The sequence below is a fragment of the Rosa rugosa genome, chromosome 4, assembly GCF_958449725.1.
Source record: "Rosa rugosa chromosome 4, drRosRugo1.1, whole genome shotgun sequence".
NCBI classification, from domain to species: Eukaryota; Viridiplantae; Streptophyta; class Magnoliopsida; order Rosales; family Rosaceae; genus Rosa; species Rosa rugosa.
This window is the reverse complement of record NC_084823.1, coordinates 48052452-48067262: the sequence shown is the minus strand read 5'-3', so window position 1 is coordinate 48067262 and position 14811 is coordinate 48052452. Positions and strand designations below refer to the sequence as shown.

At 38.9% G+C, this 14811-nt stretch overlaps 2 protein-coding genes across 2 annotated transcripts; one reads left to right on the top strand and one right to left on the bottom strand.

Moving 5' to 3' along the window:
• The first annotated feature begins 6852 nt into the window (after window positions 1–6852).
• On the top strand, window positions 6853–10528 carry LOC133746504 (triose phosphate/phosphate translocator, non-green plastid, chloroplastic-like). The gene is made up of 9 exons (XM_062174676.1): window positions 6853–7386; window positions 7772–7894; window positions 7987–8139; window positions 8426–8511; window positions 8656–8740; window positions 8948–9067; window positions 9154–9222; window positions 9842–9971; window positions 10117–10528. The coding sequence occupies exons 1-9, from the start codon at window positions 7003–7005 to the stop codon at window positions 10191–10193; spliced, it is 1227 nt and encodes a 408-aa protein (XP_062030660.1). The 5' UTR covers window positions 6853–7002; the 3' UTR covers window positions 10194–10528.
• Window positions 10529–11384: 856 nt separating this feature from the next.
• On the bottom strand, window positions 11385–13392 carry LOC133744934 (transcription factor MYB98). Its single transcript, XM_062172958.1, has 4 exons — window positions 12734–13392; window positions 12492–12618; window positions 11540–12074; window positions 11385–11455 (listed from the first exon to the last, which is right to left on the bottom strand). The coding sequence occupies exons 1-4, from the start codon at window positions 13390–13392 to the stop codon at window positions 11385–11387; spliced, it is 1392 nt and encodes a 463-aa protein (XP_062028942.1).
• Window positions 13393–14811: the final 1419 nt, after the last annotated feature.

Sequence of the window (14811 nt, the reverse complement as noted above, 5' to 3'; positions counted from 1 at the left end):
GCCAATCAAGATTAGTTGCTAGAGACAGAAGTAACCAAATTGTATTGATTTTTTGCTACTGGGGCAAAAGTTTCATCATAGTCCACGCCATACTTCTGGGTGTAACCCTTTGCTACTAGCCTTACCTTATATCTGTCTACTGAACCATCAGAATTGTGCTTCACTGTATACACCCACCTACACCCAACTGTTTTCTTTCTAAGAGGTAGTGATACTAACTCCCACGTTTGATTTTTCTCAAGTGCATCCATCTCCACGGCCATTTCTTTTGCCCACTTCTCATCCTTCATTGCATCCTGCACTTTACTAGGAAGTGACACAGAAGATAATTGATTCACAAAGGCTACATATGGTTTAGACAACCTATGAGTAGACACATAATTAGCTATAGGGTATTTGGTCTTAGCACACAAACTTGGTTCATATTTCTTGGGAGGCTGACCACGATTGGACCGTTCTGGTAAGACTCGTGTTTGAACATGTGTAGAATCAATTAAAGGAGTAACACTATTAGACAAAGGTGGGTTATAGGACAAAGGCAAACTACTACGTACCTCAGATGAATATTGAACAGGGCAGACCGCTGATGGAGAGAGAGAGAGAGACTGAACGATTAGGGGCTTCGTCTTGAAGGGTAGATGATTCAGCAATTGTCTTTTCTGTCTCAGAATTCACAACGCTCTGTTCAACAGTTGCATTTTCTGTTTCGGAATTCACAACACTCTGTTCGGCAGTTGCATTTTCTGTTTCAGAATTCATAATGAGAAGTGGGCAAGTGGTTTGGTGAATAATTCCATGAGATTGGAAATAATCACGAAATGAATGATTAACAAACTCCCCCCCCCCCCCCCCCCCCCATTATCAGACCGAAAGACCTTAATACGAGCATCATATTGGGTACGAACAAGATTATGGAATGCTATAAAGGCAGAGAAAACTGCATCTTTTGACTTAAGCAAAACAACCCAAGTTAATCTGGTGAAGTCATCAATGAATAAAACAAAATAATGCATTCTTGAAAGAGTTGAATTTTTGGAAGGTCCCCATAAATCGGAATGAATTAATTCAAAAGGAGTTGTACTAGACTGAAAGCTAGAAGGATAACTAAACCTATGACTCTTGGCTAGAGAACATGTTTCACAATGTAGGCTAGAATCACTTATTCCCAAAAAAAGGGAAGGCATGGACTTCTTCATGACACCAAAGGATGGGTGGCCCAAACGGTGACGCCATAACCATAATTCATTTATCCGATCAGAACTCAATGTCAGGGCAACAGGACTTTGTGGACTCAATGGTGCTTGTGTCGGTCCTCCGTACATGCAATCCAAGTTAAACAGTCTCTCCCTCAGATTTCCCTTGCCAATTATCACCCGAGTGCACAGATCCTGAAATATGACATACATAGGATAAAAGGTGACAGAGCATTTGTTTTGTGTGTTTAATTGAGACACAGATAAAAGATGATGAGATAAAGAGGGTACATAGAGGACATTATAAAGAGTAATGGACAGTGTAACCTGGACTGACCCAATTCCTAAGACCGGAAAGGACTCACCATTGACATTGGAGATATGTGTTATGGATGGGGAGGACAACGTGACGAAGAAATACTTATCATAGGTCATATGATCAGACGCACCAGAATCAATTATCCATGTATTACTACCAGTAAAGCCAGAAATATTTAAAGCAACACCAATTTTACCTCGATTCTCCTGGGTTAGGGAAATATTACCCTTAGTTTGATCTTGACCCTCCACACCATAGAAATCAGGTTCTTGCTCCTGCACCAGTTGGATTGCCGCCTTGCTTTTTTTACCATTGTTACTTCTTTTCCAACCAGAGTTATTGGAGTTGAGTCTTAGCAACTTGGGGCATTGACTCTTGTAGTGTCCAACAGTTTTACAATAGTTGCAAGTCACCTGACTGTTGAACAACGAACTAAGGGAAAAATCTGCCATTCTTCTTCTTCAAGCAGTAACACAAACCACAAAATTTGACACGGCTAAGGAAGGAGAGGCTGACGGCAAGGTATTGCAAACTTTAGGGTTTTAGGGCAAAAGGAATAGAGGATGAAGACAAAGGACAAACTCTTAAAGAGTACAAAGACAAATTTGCAGCGGAAACAAACAAACAGAGTCCAGACGGATCTCTGCTCTGATACCAAGTCAAACATAACAAAGACAAAGAGAAAGTTTGGGAATTTCTTATATATCTTGATTTCTCCAAAAATAGAGTATATATACAAAGTATGCAGAAACCTAATAGGAAAGTGATTACCTAATTACATCGTAATATACTCCCCTTAACTACATAACATTCTAAATAATTACACAATCCTAATTACATAACAATTGCTACAATCAATGGATACAATTAAGGAGTGACTCACTCCAACACTTCCCGCTGTATGATAGATCGACGCACCGACAGCCGACGTCGAAGAGCAACGCGACGATGAGGCTGAGGATGTCCAGATCTGAATCCGACTTCATAGGGATTTGAGGCGTCGGGTTATGGATCTTAGGTTTTTTTTTTTTGGAGGATTCTGGCTCTATTTTTGAAGCTTTTTGTAAATTTTATAGAGATTTGAGGGGTTGAATTTTCAATTTTGTTGCTGGGATTAGGGTAGATGGTTTCGAATCCTCCTCCATTTCAGGTGGAGGATACGAATAAGGATATCTTTGATAAATTGGTGGAAGATAACCTAGAACCACAGGCGGTTGGATCCAATTTGAATAAGGGAAGTGATTCCTATGACGCCAAGGCATTTGCCAATCTGAGTGTTGGTATTCTGCATATTCAGGTGCCGAAAAGAAAGAGGAGAAGAACGGTATGGATTTGGATGCTAGAAAGCAGAGCCATGAAGGTTTACCCCACCTCCCCCCCCCCCCCCCCAAACTAATACAGTGAAATGTCCATTTTAGCCCTTTTAGTAGGCCCACACGATCAGTTTGTCACTGCCACATCATCACTTAACGGATTATTTGGATGTCTCAGTAAATTTTGGATACGGTTGATCAAAATTGAAAGCACGAGGGTGTTGTTGATGAAATTGAAAGGAGAATGACTAACATGATGTTGAGTGCAAACCACAAGGTAATAAACTGAATTTTTTCCTTTTTTTTTTTTTTTTGGGAAGTGATACCCTGTATTTATTTTCTACTTAAAGCGGCAATATGAGACCCGAAAAATGGGAGCGATCAGTTCATTTCTTTTTCTTTGATCGGTTGTGTTCATGATAGTGTGAATTGGTTGTACCGTGATTGAATTAGTGTCCAATTGCTAGATAAGCGAGAACGAATATCAGTCTAGTATGTTACGTTTGGTGTGAAATAATATTGATATTAGTAGATGTACTTAACCATCAGAGTTAGTATGTTACATTTGGTGTGAAATAGTATTGATATTAGTAGATGTACTTAACCATCAGAGTTTAGCATCTTTAGCTCCACGTAAGAATAATTACAATTTATGTGTATGTCATGTTAATTTATAGTATAGATTGTCATATCAATTTCAACACCAATCCACTCGAGTGGAAAAATGGCTCTCTCGCCAAACCCTAGCCTCTGGAGCTCTGCGCTCCATTAATGGCGGCCTGCAATGGCCTCCGTCCTAAGCCACGTGCTGATGGCCTTCCAACGCCGATCTTATGCGGCGACCACCAAATCTAGCCCTAAACCTTGTATCACCATGTTTGCTTCTCACCGGAATAACAGGGATGTTGTGAATGAGATGGATTGGCAGGCTGATCTGAGGCGACCTAAGATTCGATGGGCAAGAGATTGGTGGTTGCGGGTTCGCCCGTCTAGAGGTCGACTTAAGGCCGACCTATACTTGGCGAGATTGGCGGCGGCGGTGAGTAAGGTTACAGATCAAGGCTGGTTGACTGCTTCTGGTAATCAACATGAAGGACTGGAACGGCAGACGGCGGTCGGGTCAGGCTGGCGGAGTTTGGTTGTATATCATTCATGGCAGCCGAGTATAGCATGTGTTCGGAGTATGAAGACTCCGCGCCGACCTGTAACGACAATGGCATTGAGCGTGGGGCTCGCCATAGGGCTGCTGTGTGAGGAACATGAAGCAAGGCGCAGATTGAAGGGGAGGCGCAGTGCGGCAGAGCAAGTTTATGCAACGGCAATGGTGGATGTTGCTGATCGTGGGGTGGCGGCGATGAAAGACACGGTCAAGCATGGTGGGGTAGCCAAAGATGGAGGGTCCTGTTTTCTTTGGGTGCCCAAATCAGATTGGGGGCCCAACTCAGTTTGGGTGCTGAAATTAAATTTTAATTGGGGGTCCAAAATTATGGCTTCTGGTCTTATTGGGTTTCGTATTTGGGATCCAGGAGGATTAGCCCGACTAATCATTCTAGGGGTGGCTCAAATTGCCGAACCTGCCGCAACCGACCGGAAACCAGCCGAACCGGTGGTGTCGGCGCCGACAAAGACGGTAGCCGGTGGATCGGTACCGGTAGTGCCGTACCGAAGTGAGATTGTCGGCTCGGCAGTGGCACAGCATGTTTCATAAGTTCGGTATTACCGAACCGACCGACATGGTTTAATCCCAAAAAATTCTTCTTATTCGATCTTCATCTTCCTTCTTCTTCTTCTTCTTCTTCCAGAAACGACTCTCTCTCTCTCTCTCTCTCTTCCTCTTCATTTCTGACTTCTATTCTTCTGCCATTCTATCTTAGATTAAGGAGTACAAGTTGCAAATCTCCCAAACCTCATGGTGGAATCCAGCTCCTCTTCTCCTCTGTCTCACTCTCTCTCATCTCCTCCACCCATAGGAACTAGATCTGTTTTCTCTCTCCTCTGACACCCACTTCCGGTCACCACCGTGACTCACCTCCACCATCACGGACCTCACCGACCTCCGACGATTGGTGTGCCAAAATACCAACCGATACCGACTGTTTACCTCGGTAAACCGAGGTTTCGGTAACCGAACTTCCGGCACGGTACCGGTTTCAATTCTGACGAAACCGAAGATCTTCGGTCGGTATTCGGCTGAGCCCAAAAATGTCGGCAACCGTGCCGCAGCCAGCCCTAAATCATTCTATCTGTAGTGGGTCTAAGTACTATGTTTATGTTTCATAGTGTTATAGGCTGGCTAGGAATAAGTGAGTACTGGTTGTCTAATGAGTGGTGTTATCATACCACGTCCTAAACTTGCCCAAGAGTTGGCAAGGGAAGATATGTATCCGTGCCATTCTGGCTTCAGTTGAATGAAATGAATGACTTTGGTTTAAAAAAAAGAAGTTAATTTATAGTATGAGACTACGAGTTATGACAAGCTGTGTTTCATTTTCATTTTAAACTAGGGTGTGTCTTTCATCATGCAATGTCCTTGGAGCACCATTGGTAGTTTGATTTGAGCCTCCCCTTTTTTCCTGTAGTATTCAAGGACTCACCTATATATATATATATATATATTTCATTTCAAATCTTGTACCTAAACTCATCCATGAGACGGATATAAACACATAAAATCAAAGTATATATTTTTCATGAATCAAGGGACCTTTAGGATATTTCTTGCTAAACTCATCCATCAATATTATGTCTCAAAATGATCCGACTGTCGTGATTGATCTGACTCACTGAGCATCGACATGTAATGACATAGTTTTTATATTACTCTGTATATACTAATCTCAACCAAGTGGAAAATAGGGTTAGTTTTATTTTGTTGATTTTGACACTTTCCATAGAGATGAATGATGAACCCACAAATAGCAAGAGCCTTGTGATTCAAATCACACACCATCACGATCCCAGTGATTAAGAATTCGAACAAGTTGGTGATCCGTATGACAGATTGGTATATAAATCCATCACTCACGGTTGTTGGAAACGACTTTTCCACACACAAATGGGAAGCAAGCAAGGAAAGGAAGGGAGATCAAATCCAATTTTCCAAGCCGCCCACCTCCCACCAGAGGGTCAATTACAGACCCCACCAGATTCTTTATTCTCAAGGCAAACCCAAATTAAAAGAAATGCCCGTTTTCCGACCCACAAATGAATCATCACCCGGCCGGATTTCAATTTTGGCCTCTACATTTTGGTCACTATGGCATTTTGATCCTCGGTGTGTTTTCTTCTATTTTTGGGTGCAATTTCTTGATTTATTAAACATCCTAAATTAACTAACTATGTAAGACTATGGACAATGGTTCACAAAATTACAATCATTTTTAGAGGTCACATAAAACACTTTAAGAAATTACTTGTAAATCGAGATACTTATCACACATTTTCAATAATATATACATGAAACATTAGTGGACGAATTGAGACTAACTTTGATTGTGTACGATTTACAATAAAGAGGCATAGTATTTGAGACTAATTTTGGTTTGAGTCAAATTTCACCCATGACTGTGTCATTTACGTACTTTATTACTAATTAATTTTAAAGGGAATTGACTTTTTTCATTGTAATTCAAGAATCTCAATAATATATAAACACTTGAGATATTTTATTCGATCATCCTTGAATTTAGATTAACCGTTGGAAAAATAGAAACCAGAATTTGAAATAATTATTTTTTAATTATTATTATATATAAATTTAAATGTAATAGGCATTATTTTCTTAATGAATAAGGTGAACATTACGGTCCAAGAACATTTGAAGGTTCATTCTAAAAGAAAAGAAAAAAACAGAACATTTGAAGGAAAAATGAAGAAATTCAAGGACGAAATAGAAAAGCAGTCCCTGTAATGCAGACTGCAGAGCAGCGCACAAGAATATCCGACCTTTCGGAATTTCAGATTCGACCCCGTAAAATATATAAATATAGATACTCCCTGCCAATTTTTTTTTTTTCCAAATTTTTTAAATTCCCCATTTTCCATTTTTACAAATACACACTTCGCTCCACCAACCCAGCCAACCAACGTCTCTCTCTCTCTCTCTGCCTCGACGGACTCTTCGAGGCCCTTCTCTCTCTCTCTCCGGCGCTCAGATCTCGACGTCTGAGCCTCGAAAATGCAGACCGCCGCCTTCACTCTCTCGCCGTCTCTCCCTCTCCTCAAGTCTCGCCGCCTCTCCGCCCAAGCCCCCACCCTCAGATTCGCTCCCACACGTGTCTCCGCCTCCCTGAAGCCTGACACCGCTCTCACCTCCTCCACCAATGACGGCCTCTCCGCCTCTCTCTCCCGCCGATCCTGGTCCGTCTCCTCCAATGACTTCAAGCTCAGGCCCTGGACCTCTCCGGCCGTCGATCGGAGCCGTTTTGAGGTCGCGGCTGCTGCCGAGAGCTCCGGCGAGACCGCCGAGCCGAAGAGCAGCTTGTACAAGACTCTCGAGCTCGGGTCGTTATTCGGCCTCTGGTACCTGTTCAACATCTACTTCAATATCTATAACAAGCAGGTAGCGTTCCGGTGCTTTTGTTTGTAATTCGTTTTGGAAATGTGGATTTTTTTTACTTGTTTGTATGTGGTGAATGAACGTTGATCGCTTTGGAATTGAAACCGTGAGGGTTGCTTGTTAGATTTCCAGTAAAGTTTAGTAGCTTTTAGATATTTTTTGCTCGATAAAAAGTGATAAATGAAACGAGATGAAAAAGGTAGATTTGATTTACTACTGGATAACTGCAAGTGTGATTGAAAATGCAGAGTGTTTTGTTTTGTTTTGTTCAAAGGTGATTACAAAGATTTGATACTCTTTCCGTAGTATTTGTTATGAATTGAACAAAAGTGTGCTATATTTGGATGCTTGCAATTCATGTAGCATGACTAAAGAAACTTCTTCACAGGTCTTGAAGGTGTTCCCATACCCAGCAACTGTTACTGGAATACAATTTGCTGTTGGGACTGTTGTTGTTCTGCTCATGTGGGGTTTGAATCTCTACAAGAAGCCGAAAATCAGCGGTGCACAGGTATCTCCTAGTTTGCTTAGGTCTAATGTTTGTGGATTATTGTAGTGAGTTCTCTATTAAGTGATTCTTATTTTTGAACAACCTACTGACAGCTCGCAGCAATTCTGCCACTGGCCATTGTTCACACTTTGGGTAACCTTTTTACTAATATGAGTCTTGGGAGAGTGGCTGTATCATTCACTCACACGATCAAGGCTAGTGAGCCCTTTTTCTCAGTTATCCTCTCTGCCATGTTTCTTGGTGAGGTAAGGATTTTTAAAACTCATTGCTCCATTATCTGTCTGAATGCACAACCATATGCCGGATTGAAATCTCATCACTCTGTTTTTCTATGTGTACATTGACTGCATTCTTACAATTCTAAATTCTGTAAAATTGATTGCTTTCAAATTTGCAATTCTAAAGTACAAAATTTGAATGATTCAGAATCCAGCATGAAAACACTATTGTAGTAGCATTTCATGGATTCTATTTCAGTTAATTTCCAATAATTTGTCTCATTTCATTGTTTGTAACTTCATGCTTTTATAGATACCTACTCCTTGGGTGGTTGCTTCCCTGATTCCAATTGTTGGTGGAGTGGGACTGGCATCAGTTACTGAGGCCTCATTTAACTGGTAAGATATTACAACATATATTTCATTAATGCAAAAAAAACATAAAAAAAGGACAATAAACCAGAGAGCATATCGATTTGATTGATAAATCAAAGATAGAGATGTACATTGATATTTGACTTTTTTTGCTTTCTGTGTGAACAGGGCTGGATTCTGGAGTGCTATGGCTTCCAATTTGACAAACCAATCTCGCAATGTCCTCAGCAAAAAGGTCATGGTTAAGAATGAGGTAATGTTCGTTTTTCATATTCATGTCATGAATAACTATAAATTATGGTAGGAGTAAGGAGTTATAAATTTTGGATTGGCATGGAACTTGGACAAATAATTAGAGATGTATTTGCTTTTCATCTTGCTCTCCTTTTTCCTTTTTTTTGGCGGTTTATGCTTTTCTCTGAAGTGGCAATTGGCATAACCAGAGGTTTGTTTTGTGCAGGAATCTATGGACAACATTACACTCTTCTCAATAATAACAGTCATGTCCTTTTTCTTGTTGACCCCTGTGGCCATCTTCTTGGAAGGGGTGAAATTTACTCCAGCGGCCATGACATCTGCTGTAAGTGATTTTCAGGAGCTAACTGTTGTTACAGATTCATTGTAGACTTTACTGAAAACTAATCAATTTTTAATCTCCAATGACAGGGATTGGGGGTTAAACAAGTATATACTAGGTCTCTTATTGCTGCACTCTGCTTCCACGCATATCAGCAGGTTAGCATTGTTTCTTTTCTGCAGTTTAATTAGCTGTATTTCTCATGTTATCAATTTTCCTAGCACTTCTCATGAGCTCTGGTCTTGAGATGCATTCAACTCATTTTTAATGTTGAGGTCCTGAGAAAGTCCTAATCCATGACTTTCATGACGAAACAAGTATAGTGATTCTTCAGATTAGTCACTACTTTCAACTGTTTATAGCAATCCTTTTCAATCTGTTGTCAACTCAAATTATCAGACATTTTAACTCTCTCTTTTTAATCTTTGGCTCCTAAATTTTGTCTTTCAATTCTATTTTTCTTTTAGTCCACTGAACTCAAATTTTCAACATTTTTTCGTGTTCTTTTGTTTGGGGGTGCTGAAAAGGGAGATGAGAAGGGGTCTAGCACTCTTGTATGAGAAATTAGATAATTTTTGTATGCCTTGATGGCTTGATGAAGAATGTGAGATTAATAATATGGGTCCACAAAATGGAAGAAAGGGTATAGATAGAAGGGTTTGATCTCATTTGAACTATTTAACATATTCCTGAATCGATGAAAGACATAATGCTTGTTATTTTCTCCATCTAACTCATGAAAACTGATGACTATTAAACTATTGGTGAACGATGCAGGTTTCGTATATGATATTGCAAAGGGTATCACCTGTTACTCACTCTGTCGGCAATTGTGTCAAGCGAGTGGTGGTTATAGTGAGCTCTGTTATTTTCTTCAAAACACCCGTCTCACCTATTAATTCTCTTGGTAAGATCACTTGTGCTTGATTCCTGAAAAGTGTTAAATTGATGTTTGCTGGATTTTTAACATGTGCCTGATTTTCTTTTTAATTTTACCACAACAAACTTCTAAGGTTTTGGAGGTATATAATGTTTGGTTTTATATGATGTAGGAACTGGGATTGCACTTGCTGGAGTTTTCTTGTATTCAAGGGTGAAGCGCATCAAGGCAAAGCCGAAGACTGCTTGAAGTACTGTGACAAGAGTTTGTTCTTTGATGGAGTTAGATAAAAATGTTCAATTCAATTGTAGATCAGGCAGTTGGAACCTTTCTTTTTTGGTGGAAAGAAACATATTTCAAAGAGGGTTAAACCTCATAGAAGGCCGGAACCTAATTAGCTTGGCTCTTATCATTCAGTTTTAAATTTTTGGCTTCTTGATATTTTTTGTGGACCAAATGATGTTTCGCATCATCTTTAGTTTTTGGTTTTACTTGTAATCGAAATTTTCCAGGGGTTTAAGATTCATGACTGAATGTAGAATGTATTTTTCTTATATAATGAATCACGACTGAAAATTCTGTCATGGTTTGTTTCTGATTGAGAGGGGTTTTTAAAAAGGATCCTAGTTAAAGATGACAAAATGATCCCGTAATACATGCAAAATGAAGCAGACGGCTCTAAATTCTGTAGATGAGAAATGAAAATGTTGAGACTATAAGAGATGTCACACGGTAATGTGACTTTTGGTTTAGTGGTATTCATTCTTCATCTAAAGTTATCAATAGACTATTAAAATGCAATTTGATTTAAATGCACTCCTCTCAGTCTTATTGCTTCATTTTCTTTGAAAATGTGAGATTTGTTTCGGAATTTTCTGTCCGCTAGTTTGTGACACATTTTTCAGAGAAGAGAATTTTATAGCAAATGCTTTTACAGATGAATGGTATTGATACGACAACACATATTTGATTTTGTAGCGATTTTAGTTTCTTTGATATAGGCAAAATTGTAATCCCTTGAAAATTTAAATTATAATTTTCTTTTTTATATGAGGAAAAATTTAGTACGATGATTTGACCTAACAAATTTTCAACTGTTACATTCGTTACAAAAGTCCCCGACATAATGACATTGCCAGAGTCACCAACCACCTAGAGTGATTACAAAGTTGAAGTTGATTTTCTATAGTAAAATGAAGTAAGAGTAGCACATGAAACCCAGCTAAGTAAGATCCTTTTTATTGAGAAGCAAGTAACGACTCAAAACTTATTTTATTGCTATCATCTTCATGTAACCCACATAAATTTCTAAATTAAGATGAAAATCATCCAGATTAACCAAGACCTGTAAAACCTTTCAAAGCTTTTTCTATATGTGTGTATGTAATGTTCTCAAAGTGTATATTGTAGCTATATATCAAGAGCTAGGCATCATCGGCTTCATTGACTTGACACTTGAGACATCATCTCCACCAAGTCCAGCTCCTTCTTCACTTCAGTACTCTCCATCACTGCAGAACCCAAATCCACTTGCAAATCCAACACCTCGAAATTCTTCTCATCATCAACAGCAACAGGCTGATGATCTGATGAACCCATCATTTTCCCATCAAAATCATTACCATTCTTGCCGAAATCCGTAGCACAAGGAATGTCATCAAGCAGAGAATCAATGCTGCAGCCCTCTTGAAACATGTTCTCATCGAAACAAAAATCCGGGTCCTCCTCACTGAACTCATAGTTCGGAACCAACCTGCTATCACTCTCACTATTGAACCCCACATTGATTTGTGACTGAACTTTGGTGCTGGCAGTACTGGCATTGTTGTGATCGGCCGGTGAACTATTACTGCTGTTGTTGTTGTTGTTGTTATTTTTTCTCTGGCGGCCGGTGTTTGGCGACGCGTCCAAGTTCAAACTCTTGATGTAATCCTGAAGAAGAGAGCCTCTGGGGTACTTGGAGCGGCATTTTCGCTTCGAATATTGTCTCCTTTTGGTTGCATTCCAGTGGTTTTTGATGGAGTTTTCAGTCCTTCCGGGAAGTCTCTTTGCAATCTCTGCCCACTTGTTTCCTATCTCTGCATGAGCTTGAATCAGTATCTTGTCTTCCTCCTCACTCCACGTGTCCTTCTGCATATAGGAAAACTAGTTTCTGAAACCAGAAAATAAAAAACCCTGGAACTATTTCAACACCACCCAACTTTCTTCATAGTGGCTCTATATATATTTTTTATTAGTGATGTGATTGGTGTGGTAGGGTCATATTTACTTAAATCATAAGATAATGCGATCCTCTTAACTTATTGAGAATGTAAGGATTCGAACTTAAAATCTCATATCTCAAAAAGTTAATGTTCTTAACCACTAAAGTTACAAGTCTCTACATTTCATTGAGACATTTTATCGAACATCTTCTAACTATTTTTTTATAAGCAAAACTCAACAAAATAGTCCAAAGTTGCATTTCAACTCGAGATTAATCCAGACAAAAATCAAGCTAGTTATTAGGCTCAATTAGATAGATTTTTTTGGTTCAATCAAAACTACCTTGATATCAGGCCTGAGGTGGTTATGCCATCTCTCTCTACACTGCTTGCCAATCCTTCCCGGCAACATCTGAGCAATATGTGACCACTTTCTCACTCCATACTGTGCAACCAGCTGAATCAACACCCTGTTTATACACAAAAACATAGAGAAACATACACTATTTAGATACACATCCTAATCATATTATTATGTAAAACTAGCTAGTGAAAATGGAAGCATACATTCACTAAATATTGTACCTATCTTCGTCAATTGTCCATTGACCCTTGACCACATTGTTCTTCTTCCGACCCTTAAAAGTTGACCCTGCCCTTGCTATTGTAGACAATCTACTAGTACCCTTATGATTGATCCCAACTCTTTTGTAGTAACCATTTTCTGAGTTGATGCAAGAGACTTCATCTGGTGCCACAAAGCTCATAGGCTTAATGTCCTGGGAATTTGTCAAGGGCAGGAAATTAGTACCACTCCTATGAGAAATCCCCATCATGTGACCAATGGAATTTGATCTGGGATGTGGGAAATTCAAGCTTTGGAAATTGTCCAAGACTTGACCATGTCCCAAATTGTCTGCAATGTTTAGAGGCTTGCACTCATAGAAATTTACATCTGTGGGTGAGCCTTGGTCACAAGTGTAGGCATTGTTGTCATTGTAATAAGGTTCAAAACATGGGTTTTGGACCCCAAACATGGGATTTGATGAGGACCCATTAGCATATTGATGAAACTGATTATCAAGATGGTGAAAATCTTGAAGGTAACCCTTTGAGGAAGAAGAAGCTTCAAATGGGATGAACTCATCTTTCATGTTGTAGGGTTTCATCATGTAGCTGTTGTTCTCTGGCACTAGTAATGGGATTTGGGAGGCCAGGTTTTCTCTTAACTTGTTAATCTCCATAGAGAAATTAAGGACTTTTTAGTACAAAGAGAGAAATGGGTGACTATTGGTTTGGGTGCTTTGTGTTACATTTGTGCTCTCTTTGCTTAATAGGTAAAGACTTAGAAGGCATTTATTTTGGTCAATCAAGAATATTTGTTGGAAGGACATTGATCATGGCCATTGATTGCTCATCAATGGTCAGGGGAGTTTAATTAGCTCTGATTTGGACAAGAATTTTGACTCCATTGTTTTTATGGTTTATCTGAATATTTGTGGGCTATATTCCAAACTGCAATTAAAACCAATTAATTAAGTTAATTAAGTGTTCTTTTATGGCATTATGTATTCTACTTGGGGTCAATATTTAACATATGGTCAAATTTGAGAATAAATTATTCTAAATAAAACCATTGATACCATATTAATTTACCACATTTGTCATAAAATCTACGTCGATTAGAGAGGTGATAAGAAATGTAAGTAGGAAGTGTGATACAACGAGTAACACTCGATTGTTTTCTACTCCTCATTAATTAAGTTAATTTATTGTTAGTAAGAATCAATTTATGGTAAAAATTGGTCGCAAGTAATGAAACACAATAAAGGAATGTCAAGTGCTTGAGATTTAAACACCACCATTAAGATGAATGTTTACCTAACGTCAAGCATTTAGTGCTTTGTAATGGAAACTGTTATCGAGTAAATTCACCAATTAAACTCAGGAGTATCATCGCTTAATAAAAAGTATAAAACAGAACAGTTATAGGAGTTTGGCATGAATGCGAGCTTACAAGTCCTTCAAGAACAAGCATAGCAATGTCAGCACCAAAAGGCCAGAGGCAAATGCTTGAAAAAGAGATGCACAACCAAATCCATGAAGCACACGATTTCAATTTCGAAAAAAATTATAAAGTAGAAGAGGCATCGTCTAACTAAGGCGATATAAACACAGTGGTCATATTCATTATGATCGAAGATTATTGAGCGACATAGAACAGAAAAAGTTTTCAGGAATTTCCCTGTCGGAGTATATACTATATACTCAGTCAACAAACACAAAGGGTTGTAATAAAGCTAATATAAATCACAGTGTGGTCATTCAAAATGAATTAATTGCTGACATACAGCAAAAGTTTCAGCTGGAGTTATGTTGTACATAGTGACACTACTTGATAGTGACACTACTTAATTAATTACAGTATGGTCATTCAAAATGAATTAATTGCTGACATATAGCAAAAGTTTCAGCTGGAGTTATGTTGTACATAGTGACACTACATAATTAATTAAGTTAATTAAGTGTTCTTTTATGGCGTTATGTATTCTACTTGGAGTCAATATTTAGCATATGGTCAAATTTGAGAATAAATTATTCTAAATAAAACCATTGATACCATATTAATTTACCACATTTGTCATAAAATCTACGTCGATTAG